Source organism: Lupinus angustifolius, unplaced genomic scaffold (assembly GCF_001865875.1).
Source record: "Lupinus angustifolius cultivar Tanjil unplaced genomic scaffold, LupAngTanjil_v1.0 Scaffold_45_184, whole genome shotgun sequence".
NCBI lineage: Eukaryota > Viridiplantae > Streptophyta > Magnoliopsida > Fabales > Fabaceae > Lupinus > Lupinus angustifolius.
The window spans coordinates 6,271-18,983 of record NW_017721935.1 but is presented as its reverse complement, the minus strand read 5'-3'; the positions used below and the strand labels follow the sequence as shown (position 1 = coordinate 18,983).

At 35.0% G+C, this 12,713-nt stretch overlaps 1 protein-coding gene across 1 annotated transcript; it reads left to right on the top strand.

Moving 5' to 3' along the window:
• The first annotated feature begins 10,204 nt into the window (after positions 1-10,204).
• On the top strand, positions 10,205-12,496 carry LOC109338871 (purple acid phosphatase-like). The gene is made up of 5 exons (XM_019576221.1): positions 10,205-10,616; positions 10,715-10,826; positions 11,143-11,287; positions 11,624-11,752; positions 12,352-12,496. The coding sequence occupies exons 1-5, from the start codon at positions 10,239-10,241 to the stop codon at positions 12,494-12,496; spliced, it is 909 nt and encodes a 302-aa protein (XP_019431766.1). The 5' UTR covers positions 10,205-10,238.
• Positions 12,497-12,713: the final 217 nt, after the last annotated feature.

Genomic DNA, 12,713 nt, shown 5'->3' with positions numbered 1-12,713 from the left:
TTTCACACCACCGGAGTAGCATTTCTCTAAAATCTCCCAAGCCTCATTTGAAGATGAAGTAGTTGAGATTTTTTCAAAATTCGATGAACTCACACACTAATGTATCAAGAAGGTTGCTTTACAATCCTTCTTCTTAGCCTCCCTGAACTCTAGTCTCTGTGCATCATTAGGATTCTCTTCTAATGGTTGAACCTCATCTTGCACAACTTAAAGGCAATCTTGAAAGCCAAAGATTGCTTTCATCTGGATACTCTAGTGTTCATAGTTCTTTCCATCAAAAATGGGAAGATTCATTGCAAAGCCATTTGAAGTTGCCATCTTGTTATAAATTCTACAGGTTCAATATCTTGTTGCTCTTGATACCACTATTGGAAGAAAAGGAAGAAAGATTGAACTTAATCGATTAAGATGTTGGTAATCAATTATCGGGTGAGATGTAAGAAGAGAGAGAAACTGAATAATACTTTGCACCTGTCTTTATTTCAGCTACATTGTTTTATAACAGAAATAAAAGACAATTTAATCAATTATAAATCTATTAATTGATTAACGAAACTACTTCTTATCAATTAACTAGCTAATGAATTACATTATTCTCATCACTTATTAGTATTCAGGATAAGAGTGGAAACAAGTAGGGATGACAATGAGTCTAGAGGTGTCCGAGTAGAACATTGTCTGGATCTGCGTCGTTGCATCATTTTTAGACCCAGACTCATCCCAGACCCATGCTACTACCCGTAGGGTTTGCTACCCGATGGTTCTTAGCTAGCTAACGGATATGCAAATACCTACAAATTCAAAAATATTAAAAATAATTGTGAGAAATTTATGTAATTATGTGTTTATTTCTTACAATCTTATATGTCATTTAGACAATTAACAAGAGAAAATTTATAAAATATTATTTAAATAATTGTGAGAAATTTATGTAATTATGTGTTTATTTCTTACAATCTTATATGTCATTTAGACAATTAACAAGAGAAAATTTATAAAATATTATTTAAACTTTTGAACAAAATTTAAATTGACTATTAAACATAACCCATTTTACTCAAACAAACATAAAAAAGGTCATTACTTCAAGATTATTATGTAAAATTGATTTAGTAAGAACTCTTTAATCAACATAGTTTACGCATATGAATTAAAACATAACATCACACAATATTCCTTACCAATATAACATCATTGTTTAACAACATAACAATTAGAGTATAAATTAATATGAAATTACAATTATGGATTGACAATATAAAATTACAATTATGATTAACATAATATTGCAATTATATTACTATATATATAGATTTCAGAAAGAATAGCGGGTCCAGGTACCTACAGATATGGGTATCTCATTACTCGAATCCAAACCCATTTAATATCAGGTCTCAAAATCTCTGGTATCAATTATCAATGGGTCAAAAAATACAAATAAAAACCAGACACGTTATGGGGTAATATCTATAACACTAGACTTAAGCTTTTTAAATAAGTTCGACTTACTTTAATTATATTATGCAGATATTATTTTATAGTAATATCATTATATATGTATAATACATGTTAAGAATTGTTTTTTAGAATTATAACTTTTTGAAGAGTTCATACATTTTCTAAACTGGACTGTCTGAACTCTGAATATATAATTATTTTCCCTCCAATTAAATCTGAATGGATAAGCTTATTCATAATACATGTAAAGTTTAATAATACCCAATCAGGAAAGACAAGTTTTAATATTTAATTGCAGACCACAAGGTTCTAACAGCTTGTTTTCTATATATTCTTCATATTCCACCGAACTTATCATTGCTATTTTCTAATTTAGTTAAAAATGCAGTAGGCCCCACCATCTGCATGACCTGCCCTCCCACATATGGACGTGTCTTTGCGTGAGTGGTTGCTGCAATTAAAAGATACGGGACTGACGATGGAGTTTTAAGATAAATTATAAATAGTCAATGCAATTTCTTTAAGAAATATGAATCCAAATCTGAGGTGATTGCACCTATGTATTAATCTGAAAGTGACTCAACCGAGACAGTATTTTTTAATCACATAATTAAAAATACATATATAACTCATGTATTAGTATAGTTAAGAGTACATATATTAACCCTTCCATTCACATAGTTAAGAATATATATATATATATATTTTTTTTTGTGCATTTGCATTATTCAAACTTACTTAAATATATAAGTAAAATAAATGATTTAAGTCATATGTATTTTAAGAAGAAGTTAATAACTTTTTTGAATAAAAAACTCTAGAAAATCAAAGGTTTAATATGGTTAGGTTGAAAAAGTGACTTAAGTTACATGTATTTTGGGGTGGGATTCCCACAAGTTGATAAGTGACGAATACAAATATTACAATATGGTAAGATACATTGAAAATAAAGGATCACATGAACTAAATAAAGAGTACATGATACAATAGAATCTATGATAAAAATATGAACATATTTTAGAGGAAAAAATTGAAGAAAAAATGCTTATTATGAGAAACATTTTTTTTCTTATATAAGTAATAAATGATAAAAAGTTCCTGACTCTAGTAAAATTTGTATGAGTATAAGTTACCCTGGATTTTATATAGAAATGTGATTGAGACCATTTATACAAAACAATTAAAAGAAAATTCATTCTTGGCATACTTTCAATTAATTCAACATTTCAATTTTCAATGCCTATAAAAAAAATCAACATTTCAAAGATTAACCTAAACATATATTTTGAAAATACCACATATCAATCATATTATTTATGAAAATTGTTATATACTCCAAAAAGAAAAAAAAACAAGTCTAAAAATTCACCCAATCCATATTTCAATTTTATATGAGAATATAACATTAGTTATATGTTATTATATTTCTTAATTTTTATGGCTTCATTACTTTTATATCCATTTTATTTAGGTGGTGACATTTGGACAATGTATATATCATTTGTAGTAGGACTGGGTGGGTTTTATTTTGGGTTCACCATGAGTGAAAAGTAATTTAAATATGATAGTAAGCCATCATGTCATCCTCTAACTGAACCAGTTTCTTTAGTTAGATTTTTCTTACGTATTTAAGTTCTAATTATTGATATATTTTATTGAGAGGTTGAACGTTAGAAAAAGGTTATTTATAAACTAGACTAAAATAATCATAAATAGATAGAGCTGTCAGAAAATTATGTTTTTATTGATGTTTTTAATGTCTTAGATCAATTAAAATATATTATTTAATTAAAAAAATATAAAAATGTAAACTAATATTTTATATTATTTGATATAATTATATTAGCTCGGGACATAAAAATATAAGAATGTTGTTGAAGGACTCGTTAAAAATTGAAAAAAGATAATATTAAAAATAAAAATAAAAAACATTTTCAAATATAAAATTATCTTTTTGTTTTCTTAACCAAGTACTAGTATGCATTCCCTTTATTGTTATTATTATGAATGTGTTTGGTGTTATGGGTGAGCATGAGTCCTAATATGTCGAGTAAGAATTGTCTCTTTTCTGACTCTAAATATTAGTAGAATTATTTTTTGTATCTAGACTTGATCCTAGATCCGAAATTAATTCGATCCCAAAAATTGACTGAGACAACATTTGAACTCGAACCCGATCCTAAATTCGATTAAATATAATGCATATATCTTTTAGATAAATTTTTATCACTATTTTACTTATTATAATAAATATGTAATTTAACATATGAAATATAGATATATATTGTTAATCATGTATTTATGACGAAAATTTAGAGAATTAATAATATTTTCGACCAAACAAATGTCATTACTCAATACATAATTGAGTAGAGACATATATAAACATGATTAGTGAGTGATCATGGGACGGGTCATGTTTGTCCCCTACCGACTCTAAATATTAGTTAGGTCTAATTTTTGAATCCGAACTTGATCATAAAGCCAATGAAACCTGACCCTATTTAGATTCTATCATGATTAGGCCAAACCTGGTAAGCGAGTAGAGTGGAGTCCGTATTATCCTTGCCTCAACGATGCCATAACCATGGACTCAAAGCCAAAGGTCAAGTCTTAGCCGAAGCTGTTCATTGTTTTGGAAGTAAAGCATGAACAAATGCTACAAACAAGATTATAATTCCTACAGGGACACGTTATTTACTTGACCTATGATATACTGTATTTTTTTTTGCAATTTTTTTTTGTATTTTTTTAATAGGGCTTTACCCGAAAGGGAGCCCTTCCATAAATTCTCCAAGGCCACAGCTGTACCCATGCATAAGAGGGGGTTTGGAAATAGTTTTCAATCAGCAATAGACACACCTTGGTTAGAACCAGCTGAGTCATTGCCCCAAGCATAAAGATATGTTGTCTGAATATTCCGCTTAATATATTAACGTTATTAAGTTTGCCTTCTATTATACTATTCAATGTTGTGAAATTTAAGTTGGATATAAAATCAGAAGATGTTCCATGTTAGGTTTAAACAGTTTAAATGATTAAACCATCAGGTTAGAGTGAATGATTTCATATATAATTAATAATGTTGGGAACAAGCGAACAATCAAATAGTAAAGAGTATATAGACAAGAGAATAAAACAAGAGATTTGGTAACGAGGTTCGACCAATTGTGCCTACGTCCCTGGAGCGTTCAGCGGCTACCACTATATATTATTAGAGAATAAGGATTAGTGTTTTACTATTCTTCTCCTTGTTACATTAGGTTTACATAACATCAATATATCCCCAACCCCTTTACATCAGCCCAAGCCCATAACTTATATTGCTATTATCTAGAGATATGAGTCATTGCACAACAATCTCCACCTTGGCGAATATCATCAATCTCCATCTTCCGCTATTGGGCTGGGGGCGTTCATAGTCCAGAATTAGTGAATGTTCAGCAAGCTCAGGCAATGCCTGAACTTGTCCATGGTAACCAGTTTGGTTAACATATCAGCTGCATTTTTTAAAGTGTGAACCTTCTGTAATAGTATCTGCCCACAAGCTACCAACTCTCTGATCTTGTGAAATCTCACATCAATATGTTTGGTCCTAGCATGATACACCTGGTTCTTTGCCAAGAAGATAACACTCTGACTGTCACAATGTAGTGGAACTTCACCTTGCTCAATGCCTAACTCATTTACTAGCCCCATAAGCCACAGGGCTTCCTTAGAAGCTTCACCAGCTGCCATGTACTCTGCTTCAGTTGTGGACATACCAACAACAGACTGAACTGATGATCTACACATAATTGGTCTACCTGCAAGGGTGAAGACAAACCCCGTTGTGGACCTTTTATCATCCAAGTCTCCTGCATAGTCCGAATCAACATAACCAATAACTGAAGGCTTACTGTGTTGGTTGACAAACATGATACTGAGACTTGTAGTCCCCTTCAAATATCTGAAAATCCATTTGACTGCTTCCCAATGTTGCTTCCCTGGTTTCGACATGTACTTGCATACTTGACTAACTGCTTGTGCCAAGTCCGGTCTAGTACAAACCATAGCATACATCAAGCAACCCACTGCACTGGCATATGGAACCTTTGACATGTATTTCTTCTCTTCATTTGTCTTTGGACACTGATCTAGGGAAAGCTTGAAGTGATTTGCCAATGGAGTGCTCACTACTTTAGCATTGCTCATATCAAATCTCTCTAAGATCTTTTCTACATAGCTTTGCTGGGAGAGCCATAGTTTTCTAGCCCTCTATCCCTATGAAACTCCATCCCAAGAATCTTTCTAGCAGCCCTTAAATCTTTCATGTCAAACTCCTTAGCTAACATGACTTTCAGCTCATTGATATCACTCAAATGATTAGCAGCAATCAACATATCATCAACATAAAGTAACAGAAAAATAAACGAACCATCGTCAAGGCTTCTCACATAAACACATCAATCATACTCACAACGCTTATAACCAAGCTTCAACATATAAGTGTCAAACCGCTTGTACCACTGTCTGGGAGACTGCTTCAACCCATATAGAGACTTCTTCAACTTGCAAACCAAGTGACTCTGTCCAGCTGCACTGAACCCCTCTGGTTGTGTCATGTAAATTTTCTCCTCTAATTCACCATGGAGAAAGGCAGTCTTCACATCCATCTGTTCTAAGTGCATATCCCAGCTGGCTACCAAGGCAAGCACTGCCCTGATAGAAGTGTGTCTCACCATTGGGGAGAAAATCTCATTGTAGTCAATCCCCTTCTATTGTGAATACCCTTTTACTACAAGACGAGCCTTGAAATTTTCCCCTTCTTTTTCTGATACTGTTGGCTTCCTCTTGTACACCCACTTGCACTCAACTGCACGCTTGTCTAGGGGCAATGGAACAGGCTCCCAAGTTTGGTTCTTCTATAAAGACTTCATCTCCTCCATCATGGCACCCATCCATTGTTCTTTCTCCTAGCTATTTATAGCCTCTTGAAAGCTACATGGATATTCTGAACTGATATGGAGAGCAACTGAAGCCATATCCTCAAAGCCATATCTCTCTGGAGGTTTGATAGGACGTCTATCCCTGTCTCTAGCAAGTAGATACTCCTGCATACCTGAACTCTCTGCTTGAGAATCATCATGTTCTTGACTTGAACTAGTGCATGGTTCCTTGCCTTTATTCACCTGAACCATTTCATTGCTCACTGGAATCGTATTTGATCCCAAAGTCTTTCCATTTGGCATGAGAACCTCTGTCAAAACTGACTGTTTCATCATGTAATCTTCATCAAACACTACATCTCTGCTCAACACCACCTTTCTGGAAACTGGATCCCAGAACTTGAACCCCTTCACACCTTTCGTATATCCAATGAAGATACACATCTTTGACTTAGGATCAAGTGTAGATCGTTCATCACTAGGTACATGTTCATAAGTAGGACAACCAAATATGTGTAACATATTATAATTGACTAGGTTACCTGTTCATACTTCTTCTGCAACTTTACCATCCAATGAAGCTCGTGGTGATCTATTGATGACATAACATGCCATACTAAGTGCCTCTTCCCAAAATCCTTTGGAAAGTCCAGCATTCAGTCTCATACATTTGGCTCTCTCTGTAAGAGTTCTATTCATCCTCTCTGTAACACCATTCTTCTGAGGAGTCTTCTTCAATGAAAAGTGTCTCTGAATGCCATGTTCCTCACAGAATTTCTGAAACTGTGAGTTTTTGTACTCCGTACCATTATCTGACCTCATGTATTTGATTTTCCTACTAGTCTGGTTCTCTACCTCTGCCTTCCACACTTGGAACTTGGCAAAGACTTCTGACTTATGCTTCAGAAAATATACCCAGACCTTGCGAGAAAAGTCATCAACGAAAGTAACAAAATACCTAGAACCTCCTAGGGATGGTTCCTGAGTGGGTCCCCATACATCAGTGTGGACATAATCTAGAATGCCTCGAGTCCTGTGTTGGCCAGCCTTGAAACTAACTCGTGTCTGTTTCCCAAGCACACAATACTTGCACAAATCTAGCTTGCATTTGCTGACTCCCCTCAACAGTCCTCTTTTGTATAGTTCTGTCACGCCATGCACACTCATATGTCCCAAATGCATGTGCCATAATTTTTTAGCACCATGGTCTGAATCTACTAAGATCTCTTCAGCCACTCCATTAACTCCACCTACAACTGTTCTCCCTAACAACTTGTAAGTGTTCCATACAATCCTTTTACCCTTCATCACAGTTAGAGCACCTTTGCATACTTGAAGAATATCACTGCCCCCATCAGCTCTATAGCTAAACCCTTTGGCCTGCAATGTCCCAAAGAAACCAAATTCTTCTTCAAATCTGGTATGTGCCTAACCTCACATAACGTCTTCACTACACCATCATCCATCACAATTCTGAGTTCTCCCATACCAATAATTTCACATGCTTTATTATTTCTGAGATACACGAAACCAAAATTGCCTGCCCTGTATGTGGTAAACCATTCTCTGTTTGGCGTCATGTGGTGAGAATAACCAGTGTCAAGTATCCACTCATTTGTACTATGATTTGATGATACAAATAGTAGATCAACTTCAGTATTGTAACCAGAGTCATCTTTCTATGCAACATTTGCAGATGTAGATACTCCATCTTTCCCCACCTGCTTGCTAGAACTCCATTCATTGGGACAATCCTTTTTGTAATGCCCAGTTTGTTTGCACTTATAGCACTCTACTGGTGGTCTGCCCCTAGAATTTGGTCTTTTCCCTTTGGCAGGACCTCCTATGTCTTGTCTCCTTCCACGCGCTTGGCTCCCTTTCACATACAGACCATCACTCTGAGACCCTTCACCTACATTCTGTCTTCTTTGAGTGTGGGACAAAAGTGAAGATGTGATCTCATCCAGCTTGATTGAGTCTTTCCCGTACGTCAATGTTTTCACCAAGTGTTCGTAGGAATTTGGCAAAGAACATAGTAATATTATTGCTTTGTCCTCATCATCAAGCTTCACATCAAGTTTCTGCAAGTCATTGATCATTTGATTAAAATTGTTGAGATGATGTTGCAAATCAACACCTTCCTGCATCTTTAGGCCATGGAGTCTCTGTTTCAAATACAATTTATTTGCTAGAGACTTGGATATGAACCGCTTCTCTAATGTCTCCCATACCTCTATTGGTGACGTCAGATCCATAACTTGATACATCACCTCATCTGATAGATAGAGCCTTATGGTTCCCGCAGCCTTCTCCTTCAACTCTTCCCAATCCAGTTGATCCTTACCCTCTGGTTTATTCTCACGCAAGACCTTTGATAGACCTTGTTGAGCCAACACATCCTTAACCCTCATTTGCCACAATCCGAAATTACCAGTTCCATCGAACTTCCCCACCTCAAATTTGGCACCTGGGTTAAGAGCCATCTGATACCAATTGTTGGGAGATCTTCATCCATGAGTTACAACATTCCTCCATGGGCTAAGTGAAAGAAGCATATAAGTGGGCTTGACACCACATCTTGACCCAAAACCTTAAGACATTAGGTCTATCCACTTATATGCTCTTTAACTCATCCATTTTTGCCCAATGTGGGACTTCTTCATTCACAATTGGAATACCCAACATCTCCCCCTCAAGTGTGAATTCTCATTCGAGTATTGGATACACTAGAGCTCAGCTCTCTACCCACATGCTTTGATATCAATTGTTGGGAGATCTTCATCCATGAGTTACAACATTCCTCCATGGACTAAGTGAAATAAGCATATAAGTGGGCTTGACACCACATCTTGACCCAAAACCTTAAGGCATTAGGTCTATAGGTCCATCCACTTATATGCTCTTTAACTCATCCATTTTTGCGCAATGTGGGGACTTCTTCATTCACACTTGGAATACCCAACATCTCCCCCTCAAGTGTGAATTCTCATTCGAGTATTGGATACACTAGAGCTCAGCTCTCTACCCACTTGCACCACCGTTGGCTTATCCTTTCATCAACGAAACACGCCGCCTTGACCTCTCGTCAAGAAGACTTTCAACACAAGGATCCCTCATGGATCTACCGATTATTTGTCGCTTCAATACTCCATTGAGCTGTCGAACCATCGACTTTGATACCACTTATTGGGAACAAGCGAATAATCAAATAGTAAAGAGTATAGAGACAAGAGAATAACACAAGATATTTGGTAACGAGGTTCGACCAATTGTGCCTACGTCCCCGAGAGCGTTGAGCGGCTACCACTATATATTATTAGAGAATAAAGATTAGTGTTTTACTATTCTTCTCCTTGTTACATTAGGTTTACATAACATCAATATATAGCCCTCTACCCCAACTCCTTTACATAACCTCAAGCCCATAACTTATATTGCTGTTATCTAGAGATATGAGTCATTGCACAACAAATAAATTTTATCTATAAATATATAATTATGTATAAATAAAAAAATTATATTAATAATTATGTATTAATTATATTGAGGTAATATCTCTTCATTTTTTTCTTCAACATGAGTAAAACAAAATATTAGAGTAGTGTTCCGTTTTTTTTAAATTTTAAGTGTACATTTGGTTTACTTCCCAGATTATTCTAGTTTTAACGAATTTAACACGGTAAGACAAGAATTTCTCAGTTCAAAGCGGTTCAACCTTCATTCGAGTCAACTGTTAGATCGGTCAAACAGTCAGTTCTGGTTATTACAAATACTAATAATGAACGACTATAAATACACCACACCACATACGTCCAAGACAAGTGTGGCCTTGAGAATCAATAGGATTCAGAAATGAAAATGGGTTATAGTAGTTCTGTTGCATTATTAGCTTTGTTGATGAGTATAGTGGTTCTTTGCAATGGAGGCAAAACCAGCACTTATGTCAGAAATCTTATAGAGAAACCAGTGGATATGCCACTTGATAGTGATGCCTTTGCTATCCCTCCTGGTTATAATGCACCTCAGCAGGTTCATATAACACAAGGTGACCTTGTGGGCCAAGCAATGATCATATCATGGGTCACTGTGGATGAACCTGGCTCCAATGAAGTCATTTATTGGAGTGATAGTAGTCTCCTAAATTTCACAGCTGAAGGACAAGTTTTTACTTGCACCTTCTACAATTACACTCCTGGTTTTATTCATCACACCACCATCACAAATTTGGAGGTACTTATTATTATTATTAACTATGCTAGCTCTATATTCTATTCCATCAATGTTTCTCTTGCATCATTTGTTGCTGATACTCCTACATTTATTGACAGTTTAACACTAAATATTACTATGAGGTTGGAATTGGAAACACCACACGACAGTTTTGGTTTATAACTCCTCCTGAAGTTGGTCTTGATGTGCCATACACATTTGGTATCATAGGTGTGTACTATTATTATTCTATGTTGACATTTAATTATTGCATTAGTTATAAGAATAAACTTGAGAATAAAGCTCTCAACTTATAATAGAAACATCATCAAATGATATTACTAGAAATTAAAGGGGGCAAATCCCAAACAAACTAACATTGAATACCTATCAACTTTAGAAATATCCCACCACAAAAAGCTTTTCTATAATGAACCAAGTGTAACATAAAATCCTCTTTGGCTTTTTGATTTTGCCCATTTTTGCTGCCTTGATCTACAAATCTTCTCAATATTATCTGAATTATTTTATAGGATATTATTTGTAGAGGATCTTGGTCAGACATTTAATTCAAATACAACACACACTCACTATCAAAATAGTAAAGGAAAGACTCTATTGTATGTTGGAGACCTTTCTTATGCTAATGATTACCCAAATTTTTCTTTAGCATTATTTGAGACAAACTTGGAGTTCTTGTCTTCCCTTGAAACTTCCTTTCCCCTCCTTGATGAACTCCTAAAATTCCTTAGAAAAGTCCACAATGCACAAAAACTCCAAAAAAGTTAGTAAATAAAAAATGTGCATGAGTATATAGATATTTCATGAATTAAGCATCTTACACATTTTCTTGAAGAAGATTAAGTAACAAAATATGGATATTTACAAAAGAAAATGACTAAGAAGGAGAACTTACATGATGAAGGTAGAAGAAAACTTTGAAACTTGAGAGAATTTTTTTTTATGTTTGAGATGATTTTGCAAAATTTCCTTGGTACTTTGTGATTCAAGAATGGGTGTTTATATAGGGGTTGGAAGTCTTTGGTCAAGGATATTTGGTCAAAAATCAAGAAAAACTCCTCTTTTAAGGGATTTTTGGTTCCAAGGCACATGGCCTGGCAGACCGGCGCTGAGCGCATGGTCCCCCACGCTGAGCGGTGGGTCAGTGGTCCAGGCTTGACTGAGTAATGAGCCTTGACCATGACTTTGACTATGTTTTGGGCCCTTTTTAAATTTTCAGTTTTTTGTACTTGGCCCATTAAGCCATTTTAATTTTTTTCTTCTCTTGTTATAAAAAAATTGTTTTCCGATTTTGATCCCTAAAATGTTTTTTTTAACAAAAAAGAAAGAAGTTAATACTTACAAAAAATCGAACAAAGACAAAATGTAGAAAGGCAAATAACATATTATATATCAAAATATACTAGGTTTCATCCCAGCAAGTGCTTCTTTAATGTCACTAACTTGACATTGGATACCAAATTTTTTTTATTCCTTCTACTGCCCTGTTGAGCCAGATTCACCCCTCAGGATTGCATTACCATGTTCTCTAGGATTCACTTCTGTATTAGCTGAAAATGTTGATTTCTGATTTTCAGCTAATTGTTTAGCCAATTTCCCAATTTGTATCTCCGTATTCCTTAGAGAAGCATCAATATTTTTCTGATTCGACATGGTCATTTGCATAAACTGGTTTAGAGAATCTTCCAGTTTGATGCTCTTATCTTGGGTGGGGTGTTGAAATTGATTATTCTAGGGGTAGAAGGGTTGTTTCTGAGGAAGATCTTGCCTCCAAGGCTGATTTCTTTGAAATTGATTATTACCCCCTTGAGGGTAATTATATTGAAAGATCTGCCTTGGAGGGTTTCCCACAAAATGCACTTCCTCAATTTGGCAGGTAATGGAATCATGATCTTCACTACAATTGTCGCACCAATAAATTTGCTTCTTTGAGGTTTCCCGTAACTGTTTTGGCAAATCATAGAGTTTTTGGGTAACCTCTTCTAGTTGTTGTTGAAGCAATTTATGTTAGGCTAGTATTGCATCAGTTGTTTCTTGTCTTTCCTGAATGATAAGGAGAAAAAAAAAACCGGGTCAAAAGAAAATGCCATTTTGGAA